This window comes from Zootoca vivipara, chromosome 2 (genome assembly GCF_963506605.1).
Source record: "Zootoca vivipara chromosome 2, rZooViv1.1, whole genome shotgun sequence".
Taxonomy (NCBI): Eukaryota; Metazoa; Chordata; class Lepidosauria; order Squamata; family Lacertidae; genus Zootoca; species Zootoca vivipara.
In genome coordinates, this window is record NC_083277.1 from 7,024,875 (window position 1) to 7,039,151 (window position 14,277).

Sequence of the window (14,277 nt, forward strand, 5' to 3'; positions counted from 1 at the left end):
TAAATACATTGTAAATTTTCCCCATTCCTTCTTAAAGTTCTTCTCTTCCTGGTTTCTCCCGCCCCCTCCAATAAAATATTTTAGGGGTAATCAGAAACCCTAAAATATTTTATGGGGTGGTGGTGAAGGGACCTCTGCCCCTATGAGTTGACTCCTATGGCATGGAGGCAATATATGCAGAGCAGAGACAAAAGCAGCCACCCCCCTCTTACAGAAACAGACTGAGGAGGGAGGGGATTTTGTTCTTGGGGGGTCTGCCCTCCCCACCTCTGGCTTTTACTTCCTGTCCTTTCCAGCGATGCTGCTCAGTGCTTTTTAACCCTTGTCAAGCCAAACGTGCTCAGCTCAGCTCTCTCTGAAATTTCTCTCTTGGACCATGTGCATGGCGCACCCCCCCAAAAAAAGATGCTTTATTTAGGGGATCATTCAGCTGGCATCTTTGTGAGCTTCTCCTTCTGTTGTTGGCTATTAAAAGAAGGAGCAGTGAAAAGGCTCTGCAAGAAGGAAACACCATCCTAGAACCAGAGAATGGGAGAGTTGGCAAGGGACCATCTAGTCCAGCCCTCTGCAATGCAGGAATAATAATAATAATAATAATAATAATAATAATAATAATAATAATAATAATTTATTATTTATACCCCGCCCATCTGGCCGGGTTCCCCCAGCCACTCTGGGCGGCTTCCAACAAAACAGAAATTCTAAAATACAGAGATCCATCGAACATTAAAATACAGAAATCCATCAAACATTAAAAGCTTCCCTAATCGCGGGAAGGAGAGTCCACCACCTCCATAGCACTGCAAATGGATTTCCTTCCTTGGAGGTTTATTAGCAGAGGTTCAACGGCCCTCAGTCATGGATGCTCTAGCTGAGATTCTTGCATTGCAGGGGGTTGGACTAGATGACTCGGGGGTCCCTCCATCTCTACGATTCTATCATGCTATAATATTGAGGACAGCAGAACCAGAGGTGCGCAGGCGTAGCGTGAGACTGCTGATGGTCTCGACAGGCCATTTCATTATTTCCGCCCTGCCCGCCCCGTGACTGCCCGTTGTAGCAATTGTTAAAACACTGTGCTAGGTGCTGCATGGCTTGTAATTGCATTTTAAATGCCATTTCACAGAACGACGATGTGCACTGGGGTCGCGATAAAAAGCAATGTGAGAAATAAAAGAAGCGGTGAAAAAAATGCAACTAAAAATCCATATGAAGATTTAAGACGGACGTCCCTGAAGCAGCGGCGAAGGCAGGCCGCGGTTGCTAGGGGGAGCGCCCGGTTCCTAAGCAGCCGGCAGCAGGCCCGGTTGTTAAGGGGCGGAGCACGCCGAGGCGACGCGAGGAGACGGAAGTGAGGCGGAGAAAGGGACCCGGATGATGCCGGGCGGAGCTACGCTCGCGACCGGAAGGAAGCCGGGCTCGCCACGACCCGCAGGTAACGATGGCAACGGGGGGGGGGAAGAGATTTCTTTGCGACGGATTTGTAGGCATCTGGGGAGGAGCAGAACCAGATACTTTCTTCATCAGGGCGATTTTCACGCCTGAGCTTAAGGCGCTCCAGAGGCACATGAACCCAGATCTCATTGCTTAGGGCGGCCCCCTTTGAAATGGCAAAATGCAGGACAGGGAGGGGCGGTTGGGGGTGATGGATTTTCTCACCTGGTGCTGAAGCAACTTCAGAGCAACCCGTTGCAATCTGTTGCAGCCTCTGCAATTTGTCTCTCACACACTCATGAATGTGTAAATCTGTCTGTGCTTGGCCACCCAGCGCTTATTTTTATTACGTATTTTGTTGTTTTATATCTTGATTTTATTCTGTGATCCGGCCTGAGACCCCTGGGTAGAGGGCAGTATATAAATTCAATTAATAATAATAAATTTGGAGAGAATCCCTAACTCGTCAGGCAGGCAGAAGACCTGAAATTCAGGACAAAATAATAATAGTAATAATTCTATTATTTATACCCCGCCCATCTGGCTGGGTTTCCCCGGCCACTCTGGGAAGCTCCCAACAGAATACTAAAAACAATATAAAATATCAAACATTAAAAAACTTCCCTACAACTGTATCTGTACATTTTACGTAGCATTTCACATTGAAATACAGGACAATCCTGCAATAAACAGGGCAGGTGGCAACCCTGCTAGCACTTTCCCAGCTTTCAGAAACCATGTTGGAGGATACAGGAAAAAGCCCACAAGCTGCCGAGGCTGAGAGCAGTGGGAAATTCTGGGAAGGCAGTGTGAAGAAGACCCTGGGTCAGGAAAGCAACATCCTCTGTTCAGATGCTCTAAGCCAGCGCTTCAGGCATTTCTGCTACCAAGAGGCTGAAGGACCCAGAGAGGTTTGCAGCCAACTCCACCATCTCTGCCATCAGTGGCTGAAGCCGGAGCAATACACAAAAGCTCAGATCTTGGACCTGGTGATCCTGGAGCAATTCCTGGCTGTCCTTCCCCCGGAGATGGAGAGCTGGGTCAGGGAATGTGGAGCGGAGACCAGTTCCCAAGCAGTGGCCCTGGCAGAAGGTTTCCTCCTGAGCCAGGCAGAGGAGAAGAAGCAGGAAGAGCAGCAGGTGAGAAACTTTCATCTTAATAGTTTTGTGCTGATGGATGTATTTTCATAAACTTAAAATAAACAAAAACATTTTAATTGTTTTGGATACTAGAGGCTGCAGCAAAAATAACTTGCTTGTTAAACTTTAACTGCTATATTACAACCGATGGGCTGGTCATCCCTTATCCCTTTTCTTCTATTGTTTAGGTATTTAGAATATAAATGTTTAAAAATCCCATCTATCTATCATCTATCTAGCTGCCTATCTATCTATCTATCTATCTATCTATCTATCTATCTATCTATCTATCTATCATCTATCTATCTATCTTTACTAGGCATCCCCAAACTTCGGCCCTCCAGATGTTTTGGACTACAATTCCCATCATCCCTGACCACTGGTCCTGTTAGCTATGGATCATGGGAGTTGTAGGCCAAAACATCTGGAGGGCCGCAGTTTGGGGATGCCTGTTCTTTACCCAGGTATTCAGTGTCTGAAGAAGTTTTATCGAGTGACATGTTACATTAGCGCATCTCCCAACATGTATTCCATGTATATTCTTTTTCTCATCCCATTTCTCTCTTTACTCCCTGCAAATTCTAGTTTTACAAGCATGGAGCAGACGCTGATCTCCCTGAGGCAGAGGAGATGCCATGGATGCTGGAAAAACTTTCTCTTTCTTGTGGTGGGGTGGAAGCCGCCTCAGTAAAACTGTATCAGGTAAGCAGGTGGGGAATGATCACTGGGTAGCCAAGTGGGGACAGGGTCCTAGCCCTCATTGCCGGACGAATTCAAGCTCCCGATCCTGTTTCTGTTAAAGCCTTTGCTGCATCAATCAGATTGGTACAAGGTGTTGCTTACAAAGTATAGCAGGTACAAGGCAGGTATTTCTGCACTAGCTAAGGTGTTGATCCAGCAGGTGTCGTGTCCAGTGCGTCTTCCTTTTGATGAGCGGGGCGGGCAGCAGCTGAAGTCCAAGGATTGGCAAGAAAGTGGGCACCTTCTTGTGGGTTGGAGCCTGTGAAGTTGGTTTGCAGAGAAGTGGAGTCAGTCCTGGCTCAGCATCCAAATTGCTTTCAGCCACGTCCCCAGAAGTCTGTGGGAGAAAATTCCCTTGGTGGAGGATGGGGATTCAGAGGCTCACACCAACCCCCCCCATTAGTCTGACTTCATTCAGTAATGCATTACCAGATGAAAGAGTCTGTGAGAGCATATCCATTAGCAAATGTCCATCGTCAAGGCTGTTTCTTCTCTAGCCAACCACTTTCAGCCACCTCAACGCCCCACCATTTCTTCATCCAACTGCAGTCCTTGAAAGCACTCAACCCAAGTTTTTTGCTCTCAGTTCAGAGCCCTCCTTATGCCTTATCTGGAGTTGTCTTTCACACTAACAGTCAGCACTGGGTTTCTCCTATTTATTTATTTAATACACCGCCCTATACCCTGAGGTCTCAGGGCGCTTCACAGAAAAGATCACAATATTGTTGTTGTTGTTTAGTCATTTAGTCGTGTCCGACTCCTCGTGACCCCATGGACCATAGCACGCCAGGCACTCCTGTCTTCCACTGCCTCCCGCAGTTTGGTCAAACTCATGTTCGTAGCTTCGAGAACACTCTGCAACCATCTCATCCTCTGTCGTCCCCTTCTCCTAGTGCCCTCAATCTTTCCCAACATCAGGGTCTTTTCCAGGGAGTCTTCTCTTCTCATGAAGTGGCCAAAGTATTGGAGCCTCAGCTTCACCGCCCTATACACCGCCCTATACCCGGAGGTCTCGGGGCGCTTCACAGAAAAGATCACAATACTGTATATAAAATCAAAATAAAAACAATAACCCAATAACACCACACCACACCTCCAAAAGAGCCATGTTTTAAAGGGGTATAGGATGTCAATCAGGTCATCCAAAGGCCTGGTTAAAAAGGAACATTTTTGCCTGGCGCCTAAAGCGGTAGAATGAAGGTCCTGGGCAAACTTCACTGGGGGGAGCATTCCGCAGATGGGGAGCCACTGGAGAAAAGGTCCTGTTTTCATGTTGCCACCCTCCGGACCTCTCGAGGTGGAGGCACATGAAGGAGGGCCTCAGAAGGTGATCTCAGGATCTGGCGGCCCTCCAGCTGGACTCCCAACTCCCATCATCCCTGACTATTGGCCATGCTAGCTGGAGCTGATAGAAGTTGGGGTCCGACGGCTTAAATCCTACGGAGAAATGCCTGCTTGGCTGCCCCACTTTTACTGCCTTATTTGCACACGCTTAGAAGGAGAAGAAGCATGACTTGTTGCCTGCTGGAACCCTATGTCTTCTAGGACCTGGTGACCTTTGAGGACGTGGCTGTGTATTTCAATGAGGAGGAGCTGGCAGTGCTGGATCCGCACCAGAGAGACCTGCACAGGGAAGTCATGGAGGAGAACTTTTGGAACGTGTCCTCTCTGTGTAAGCCTTGCTCCCTTTTCACCTCTGGGGTCAGAAGCGGACTGCAAATGTTAGGAAACAAACCAAATGTTTTAAATCTTCTGAGTTTCTGGGGTTTTCCCTGTTGTTATTCTGTCTCTCACAGCTACAATACACCTACCATTAAAATTATGGGCTGGTAATTTTTTTTGTCGGAGGGCAAACAGGCAAATTTAGCAGGGGATCAAATACTCCCCCCCCCCCACTGTATATATCTATATATAGTCCAAAGGCTTATCAGGAAATAAGGATTTGAGTTTTTCATGTCTAAGGTTTTTGGTTTTTTAAAAAAGAAAATGTTTAACCACATCAGTTAACAAACATGGATACATATGCGATAATGTTATTGTCTTAGATAAATAAATTGTTATTAAGGAAATGATTATTTCTCCTTCTAGTAAAGGACAGCAGAAATGATGTCCAAATATAAATAGTTAACTTATTAAACCTCACAATAATTTCATAATTATCTGTCTATGTATTTCTAATAGCATAAACAAATCAGAAATTTTTGATATAACTGTAAAAACTACTCTGAAAATTTATGATTCCAAAAATGAAACCTTCATCTGGTTGTAAATATTAAGATTATATCAGCAAGAATGAGTCTTTCTGTAAAAAAATATATGATTAAAATCAAGCCTTCCTGACTAGTAATTTAAATCAAATCCACCCTGATTTAGCTGTGACACCACCTGATAGGCAGGTGGGCCTGGTTTGACAGAAAAGGCTTGGCCAGAATTGGCCCACAGGCTGGAAACAGTGGCAGATCTTAGGGTCTCAAAATTCAGTGGTGCCCTATGTGATGCCAAAATTTGGTGCCCCCAGCCTCTGGATATCCATTCTACATCATAGTTGTAGCACCCCCTCAGGCTCTGTGCAACCGAAGCAGTCACACTCCCCATAATCTGCCACTGCTGGAAGATACTGAGCTCCAGCTCTGAGGGCCTTCTGGCAGTTCCCTCACTGCGAGAAAGGAGGTTACAAGGAACCAGGCAGAGGGCCTTCTCGGTGGTGGCGCCCGCCCTGTGGAACGCCCTCCTGGCAGATGTCAAATAAATAAACAACTATCTGACTTTTAGAAGACATCTGAAGGCAGCCCTGTTTAAGGGAAATAAAAAAATTCCTTCAGTAGCACCTTAAAGACCAGAAGAAGTGTGCATGCACACGAAAGCTCATACCAAAATAAAAACTTAGTTGGTCTTTAAGGTGCTACTGAAGGAATTTTTTTATTTTACTTCGACCCAGACCAACACGGCTACCTACCTGTAACCTGTTTAAGGGAGTTCTTAATGTTTGATGCTTTATCTGTTGGGAGCCGCCCAGAGTGGCTGGGGAAACCCAGCCAAATAGGTAGGGTATAAATAAATAAATAAATAAATAAATAAATTTATTATTATTATTATTATTATTATTCACCACAATTATTCTCACCACAATTATAAAAAGGAGTGTCTGTTGTCTTACAGCTCTAAACTAATTCCCTTCCTCTCTTCTGGCCTTACTACATTGCCTCACTTCTCTTTTCCAGCATGTGATAGATTCACCTGGAAGAGTGAGACTGAGCAAGAGCCATGTGGCGGTTCACTGAAAAGAGACAGAAGCAGAGAGAGGAAAGAGTGGAGGCGGAAATCGGTAGCAAAACAGAAGGAAAGGAAAAGTTCCGTGGTTTATCAACCCTGTGACTTCCAGGAAATCCCAACCCAAAACAAAACGGCGGAAGGAAAAGAAAGGAATAGGCATCCCACGTGCAAGAAGACCTTCGGTTTGAAACCAAGTTTTAATGTTCAACAGAGAACGCAAACACTGGAGAAACCACCTCAATGCTCCGAGTACGGAAAGGGCTTAAGCCACCGTTCAGAACTCAAGACCCGTAAGGGAGTCCTCCTAGAGGAGAAAGCGTTTCACTGCTTGGAGTGTGGGAAGAATTTCAGTGGGCATTCGAGCCTCAGGACCCACCAGAGAATCCACATAGGGGAGAAGCCATTTAAGTGCTCCGAGTGCGGAAGGAGCTTCACTCAGAAAATCAACCTCCATTCCCATCAGAAAATCCACACGGGAGAAAAGCCATTCCAATGCTCCGAGTGTGGAAAGAGCTTCATCAAGAACACAGACCTCACACGGCACCAAAGGATCCACACCGGGGAGAAACCTTACGCCTGCTCAGAGTGCGGCTTGAATTTCCGCCACAAGTGGAACCTTAGGAACCACCAGAGGCTGCACACGGGGGAGCAGCCCTTTAAATGCGCCGAGTGCGGGAAGAACTACGTCAACAGCACGAACCTCGTTTCACACCAGAGAAGCCACACGGGGGAGAAGCCATTTCAGTGCTTGGAGTGCGGGAACTGCTTCCGGAGGAACGGGGACCTCGCTCGGCACCAGAGGGTCCACACAGGGGAGAAGCCCTACAAGTGCTTCATATGTGGGAAAAGGTTCAGTCAGAACTCGAGCCTCCACGCCCACGAGAGGAGCCACATGGGAGTAACGGTACGGATGCTTGAGGTGTGGAAAGAGCTTTGGCCGGAGCAGGCCTAACACCACATCGGAGAATCCGCACGGGAATTTCATGTAGAAGTGTTGGAAGCAAGAACGCAAGGAAAGCCTGGCTGCTGGATCAGGCCAGGATCGGCATCCTGTTTTCAAAGGGGCCAGCCAGATGCTTGTGGGGAAACCGGCAAGCAGGAACCGAGTACAAGAGCATTCTCCCCTCCTGCAGTTTCCAGAAATTGGCATTTGGCAGCGTTGCTGCCTTCAGCTGTGAAGGCAGTGCCCAGCTTCCATCATTGCCAGTAGCCATTGAAAGATTTGTCCTCCATAGAAGGGCACCAGGTATAGTACGAAAGCCCTCAATTGAGTAAACTAGACATATGACCCAGAAGCTGTATGCCGGCTCCCTCAGCCAAGAAAGCGAGATGAGCACCGCAACCCCAGAGTCATCCGCGACTGGACCTAACGGTCAGGGGTACCTTTACCTAGGGGACACGGGTGGCGCAGTGGGTTAAACCACAGAGCCCAGGGCTTGCCAATCATGAAGGTTGGCGGTTCGAATCCCTGTGACGGGGTGAGCTCCCGTTGTTCGATCCCTGCTCCTGCCCACCTAGCAGTTCGAAAGCACGAAGTGCAAGTAGATAAATAGGTACCGCTCCGGCGGGAAGGTAAATGGCATTTCCGTGTGCTGTTCTGGTTTGCCAGAAGCGGCTTAGGCATGCTGGCCACATGACCTGGAAAAGCTATCTTTGTACAAACACTGGCTCCCTCGGCCTGAAAGTGGAGATGAGTGCCACACCCCATAGTCAAATTCGACTGGACTTAACCGTCCAAGGGTCCTTCACCTACTTTATCTTTACCTCTGTTGTTGTTGTTTAGTCATTTAGTCGTGTCCGACTCTTCGTGACCCCATGGACCATAGCACGCCAGGCACTCCTGTCTTGCACTGCCTCCCGCAGTTTGGTCAAACTCATGTTCGTAGCTTCGAGAACACTGTCCAACCATCTCGTCCTCTGTCATCCACTTCTCCTAGTGCCCTCAATCTTTCCCAACATCAGGGTCTTTTTCCAAGGATTCTTCTCTTCTCATGAGGTGGCCAAAGTATTGGAGCCTCAGCTTCACGATCTGTCCTTCCAGTGAGCACTCAGGGCTGATTTCCTTCAGAATGGATAGGTTTGATCTTCTTGCAGTCCATGGGACTCGCAAGAGTCTCCTCCAGCACCATAATTCAAAAGCATCAATTCTTCGGCGATCAGCCTTCTTTATGGTCCAGCTCTCACTTCCATACATCACTACTGGGAAAATCATAGCTTTAACTATACGGACCTTTGTCGGCAAGGTGATGTCTCTGCTTTTTAAGATGCTTTCTTAAAAAGGTAAAGGTACCCCTGACCGTTAGGTCCAGTCGCAGACGACTCTGGGGTTGCAGCGCTCTTCTCACTTTATTGGCCAAGGGAGCCAGTGTTTGTAGAAAGATAGCTTTTCCAGGTCATGTGGCCAGCGTGCCTAAACCGCTTCTGGTGCAACGGGACACTGTGACGGAAGCCAGAGTACACAAAATGCCATTTATCTTCCTACCGCAGTGGTACCTATATCTACTTGCACTGGTATGCTTTCAGACTGCTTGGTTGACAGAAGCTGGGACAGAGCAACGGGAACTCACCCGATTGTGGGGATTTGAACCGCCGACCTTCTGATTGGTAAACCCAAGATGCTCAGTGGTTTAGACCATAGCGCCACCCACATCCCAAATAGACTAGGAGTAGACATTCTTTGACTAAAGAAGCCCCTAACGGCTAGAAAGGAATCAAAATTCCAGAGGGTTGTATTCATAAAATCGTAAGATGAGCCTGCTGACTCAGGCCATTGTCCCCACTAGTCAGGACCCGAGCACAAGAGGACTCTCCTCCCTTGTGGTTTCCAGCAACTGGCATTCAGAAGCATTTCTGCCTCTGCAGAAGCAGAGCACGGCCATGATGGCTAGTAGCCATTCAGAGCCTGGTTCACCCTGAATTTGCCCAATCCTCTTTTGAAGCCACCCAAGCTAGGGCCATCCCTGCCTCCTGAGGCAGGGAGTTCCATAGCTTAACAATGGGCTGTGTAGTTAATGAAGATTACTAATTTGGGTTCAATAACCTCTGTGGGTCTACTCTGAAGAGCACTTGGTTGAATACAACCCAGGATATTTGGGGATCCTATGACGGTGCTGGCAAGTAATGTCACATTAGCCTCTGCCAGCCTGGTGCTTTCCAGGTTTCTTGGACTACAAAACCCATCATCCTTGACCACTAGTTGTGCCGATGGCAACTATACCACAAAACCCATGTTTTGCACCAGGTTGATGAAGGCTCCTTTACAGACAGTAGTTACACAGCCTTTCAGTTTTGTTTAAATGCTCTAATCTTCTAAGTCACCATTTGTTACAATAAACCATTGATTTTATTAAACCCTTGGCTTCTTCTGGCGTGTGTGTGTGTGCTTCTTCTGGTTTCCTTTAAATTCAAGTTTAAAGCTATTGTGGATATAAGCGGCCTTTAAGCACCTGTTGGAAAGGAAAGCAGAAGTGAGGGTTAGGGAAAAAAATGAAATGAAATGGAAAAGAAAGAAATGTCCACTTTGGATTTCTGTTAAAAACTCAAGGCAGTTCACATACAAAAACAATGCAAACATAAAGAATAAATAAAACTTAGGCTCCATCTGCACAACAACAATTTATTATTTGTACACAGCGTTTTAGATATTTGAAGATGGCTATCATATCTCCTCTGTCTCCTCCAAGGTAAACATACCCAGCTCCTTCAACCGTTCCTCATATGGCTTGGTTCCCAGAGAAGTTGGGGGTGATGGGAGTTGTAGTCCAGTAACATCTGGGGACCTCCAGTGGCTCAGGAGCAGCAGAGCTGCTACTCTTCTTTACAATGGAAGCAGGAAGTTGGCAATGTCAGGGCTTTGTGGCGTGAGACCTCAATACCTCAATGACCACCCCTCTTTATGAATTGACCCAAACCCTGAGACCATCCTCTGAGGCCTTTCTTCATGCGCCTCCTCCATGAGACACCCAGAGGGTGGCAACACAAGAACAGGCCTTTTCTGTGGTTGGTGGCTCCCTAATGATAATAATAATATATAAAAAAAGCGGGGCTTCCTCAGGGAAGGCAGGCGGCAAGCAGCCCCGGAGCCGAAGCGCAGTGGTGCTGCTTGTCGCCTGCCTGCCTTCCCCCGCCAGTCCCCCGGAGCCCATAAGAACGCATTAAGTAAGTTTCAATGCATTCCTATGGGAAACTGCGATTCGCAAGACGAATTTTCCGCAAAACAAATTGACCCGTGGAACGAATTAAATTCGTCTTGCGAGGTACCACTGTACGTTGTCAGCAGTATGCTGATGACACAGCTCTATTTCTCCTTTCTATCTGCAGGTGAGGCAGCGGAAGTGCTGGACCAGTGTCTTGCCTTGGTAATGGACTGGATGAGAGCCAACAAACTGAAGCTCAGTCCAGATAAGACCGAGGCTGTGTTGGTGTGTGGTTCCCTAGACCAGATGGGTGGGAAATTGCCTGCTCTTGATGGGATTACACTTCCTCTGAAGGAGAAGCTTCATAGCTTGAAGCTACTCCTGGATCCTTTGCTGTCGCTCGAGGCTCAGGTGGCCTCACTGGGCAAGTGCCTTCCATTAGCTTAGGCTGGTGGGGCCAGCTACCCTCCTATTTGGACAGGGATGGGCCAACTACTATTGTCTATCTGCTGGTAACTTCAAGGTTAGATTACTGCAATGTGTTATACGTAGGGCTGCCTCTGGAGACGGTTTGGAAACTTCAGCTAGTGCAGATTTCAGCGGCCAGGTTGCTCACCGGAGCAAGGCAGTTTGAGCATATTACACAGATCCTGGTTGACTGCACTGGCTACCAATGAGTTTCCGGGCCCAATTCAAAGTGCTGGTTCTGACCTATAAAGGCTTAAACCAGGCATCCCCAAACTTCGGCCCTCCAGATGTTTTGGACTACAATTCCCATCTTCCCCGACCACTGGTCCTGTTACCGTAGCTAGGAATTATGGGAGTTGTAGGCCAAAACATCTGGAGGGCCGCAGTTTGGGGATGCCTGGTTTAAAAGGGCTCAGGATCACAATACATCATCAAGGTCCACCACTTTCCATCTGAACCTACCCGGACCCTGAGATCATCTTCTGAGGCCCTCCTTCGTGTGTCTTCTCCTCGAGAGGTCTGGAGGGTGGCAACACGAGAACAGGGCCTTTTCTGCAGTGGCTCCCTGTCTATGGAATGCTCTTCCCAGGGAAGTTAGCCTGGCGCCAACAATATACACCTTTAGGCACCAGGCAAAAACGTTCCTTTTAAACCAAGCCTTTGATTGATTTGATGCACATCCTATGCCCTTTTCAAATGTGGCTCTTTTGGGGGGTGGGGTGTTATTGGGTTATTGTTTTTATTTTTATTATATATATTGTGATCTTTTCTGTGAACCACCCTGAGACCTGCGGGTACAGGGTGGTATATAAATTCAATTAAAAATAATAGTAAAAAATGGTATGTACAGGTATAGCAAACAATATTTACAACAGTTGCCCTGTAATATTCTTAAAACTGAATATTGTTGTGCTGCATCTTGAACTCCACCCAATACATCAGGGGTGTCAAACTCAAATTCATCGGGGGCCACATCAGCAGTTTGGTCACCCTCAAAGGGCCGGTAGTATCTGTAGGACTATGTGTCCACTCTTTATTATCATAAATTATTGTCACTGCATTCAATTATTACTGTTTTTTGTAATAATGTAAGTAATAACTAACATAGTCAGAATAATGGCAAGTAGATATTCAAATGTACAATTATTGTACAATTTATTGAAAAATGATTTTTGGTAACTGCACTGGGTGGTGGAGGCTCGCTAGGGTTTCATGCAGGAGCTTTGCAGAGCTACTGGTACCTGGAGATGCTGGGGTCCTTCTGCATGCAGGACAGATGTTCTGCCAGTGAGCCACCACCCTTCACCAAAGGGACTGGCTGAGGTTGACTCACTGGAGCTGCTCTCCTGGTTCCAGGGTTTAAGGGCCCGAAGTATAAAGCAGCATCCTACCGTGTTTTCCCTTTTTTAAGACACCGTCTTATAACTTTTTTCCCTCAAAAAAACACAGGGTGGCTTATTTTCGGTGGGTGTATTTTTATTATTATTACTGTAAGTGGTTCCAGCAGCACACGCAGAGGTTCATCTGGACCTGAGTCTTTTTTCTTCTTTTTGGTACCAGGTGAAAACGTTGTATTACCCCAGACTTTTTAGATGTGGTTTCATGACCATGTTACTGCTGATTATTTTTTTTAAAAAAATGTGTTCTCCTTTAAAGTTGGTTTGAATGAGGCTCGGGGTGCTCTGCGTGCGCTGCTGGGTGTCGACCCAAGCCCCTGGGAGCCGGCAGGAGGAGGAGGAGGCTTGCCGGGTCGTCACCCAGCAGCGCACACAGAGCGCCCTGAAGCCTCCGGCAGCCAGCAGCAGCAACGCTCCCAGAGACTCTGGGCGCTCCGCGCGTGCTGCTGGGTGACGACCCGGCAAGCCTCCTCCTCCTCCTGCCGGCTCCCAGAGGCTTGGGTCGGCACCCAGCAGCGTGCACAGAGCGCCCCGAGTCTCTGGGAGCGTTGCTGCTGCTGGCTGCACTTTGAATCCTCCTGCTCCTCCACGCGGCGCTGCTGGGTGCTTTGTCTGTGCTTCAGCAGCAGCAGCAGCAGCAGCCGTTTCCAGGCGCCGAGCCGTGGCAGGAGGAGGAGGATTCAAAGTGCTACAGAGCACTGCTGCGTCGCTGAGGCTCGGGACTCTCCGTGCGGCGCTGCTGGGCGCTGACCTGGCAAGCTGCCTCCTCCTTCTCCTGCTGTGGCTCGGGGTGCTCCACGCAGCCACGCAGTCCCCCCCCCAGGCCCCAGCTGTTTGTCGGTGCTTTGTCGGCGCGGCACTTCAGCAGCAAGGTCCCGCTGCTGGGTCCCGCTGGCTGGGGCGCTCGGCGGGCCACATGACGATGTCTGGCGGGCCGGATTTGGCCCCCGGGCCTTGTGTTTGACACCCGTGCAATACATAATAAACTCCACGTTTCAACACAGAGATTGAATAGAATCATCCAACCTTTATTTAAAACTCTCCAATAAATGTTAGTTCTCTTAGAGAATTTAATCATATATATCAAGCCTCATATTCTTAAAACTCATTTCTTAACAGGAGTATAACATTTCCCTATATGCCATTCTGAGCAGCAGTCTATATAATCATTTCAATATAATCAAGTGAAACTGGTTTTTGTACACAACACAACAATGGAACTGTTTAGGTTAACCTTGAGTTCTAACAAGAGGAGAAAGGAAGGATACTTTCCCTCTATCCCTCTCACCAGTATTCATACCTTCATTAGCTTCTATCAAAGGCCCATTTAGTCCCACACCCACACCCACACCCCCCCGAGTATCCCACAGTTCCTTATGAGTGATTTATTCCCATGGTGGTGAAGACCCTTATGGCTGCTACCTCATGATTCATTCACAAAATGTGGCTAGGAAAATGCCTGATCACAACATTGTACTAGTCAAGATGATTGCCCTAATCACTTTCCCCACATACCATGTTTGGGATCGTAGATACAGTGAGGGGGGGGGGAGTATTTGATCCCCTGCTAACTTTGCCCATTTGCCCTCTGATGAAGAAATGGCCAGTCCATAATTTTAATAGTAGGTTTATTGTAGCTGTGAGAGACAGAATAACAACAGGAAAACCCCCAGAAACCCCGAAGACAAA

The 14,277-nt window shown here is 47.6% G+C and overlaps 1 protein-coding gene across 2 annotated transcripts; it reads left to right on the top strand.

Annotated features, from left to right (window-relative positions):
• The first annotated feature begins 1,370 nt into the window (after positions 1–1,370).
• Positions 1,371–10,633, top strand: LOC132591344 (zinc finger protein 483-like). 2 transcript variants are annotated; one of them, XM_060269643.1, is made up of 5 exons: positions 1,371–1,435; positions 2,108–2,573; positions 3,159–3,275; positions 4,860–4,986; positions 6,536–10,633. In XM_060269643.1, exons 2-5 carry the CDS (start codon positions 2,172–2,174, stop codon positions 7,537–7,539), a joined length of 1,650 nt encoding a protein of 549 aa, XP_060125626.1. In that variant the 5' UTR covers positions 1,371–1,435; positions 2,108–2,171; the 3' UTR covers positions 7,540–10,633. The 2 variants fall into 2 exon arrangements, with proteins under 2 accessions (XP_060125626.1, XP_060125624.1); XM_060269641.1 differs by lacking the exon at positions 1,371–1,435 and having other exon boundaries at positions 1,455–2,573.
• Positions 10,634–14,277: the final 3,644 nt, after the last annotated feature.

What these genes read in the sequence shown, in the direction of transcription:
- LOC132591344 (XM_060269643.1), top strand. Translation starts at nt 2,172, where the DNA reads ATGTTGGAGGATACAGGAAAAAGCCCACAAGCTGCCGAGGCTGAGAGC. An exon ending in CCTCAGTAAAACTGTATCAG is followed by an intron (nt 3,276 to 4,859) that starts GTAAGCAGGTGG and finishes TATGTCTTCTAG; the next exon opens with GACCTGGTGACCTTTGAGGA. An exon ending in TTGGAACGTGTCCTCTCTGT is followed by an intron (nt 4,987 to 6,535) that starts GTAAGCCTTGCT and finishes TCTCTTTTCCAG; the next exon opens with CATGTGATAGATTCACCTGG.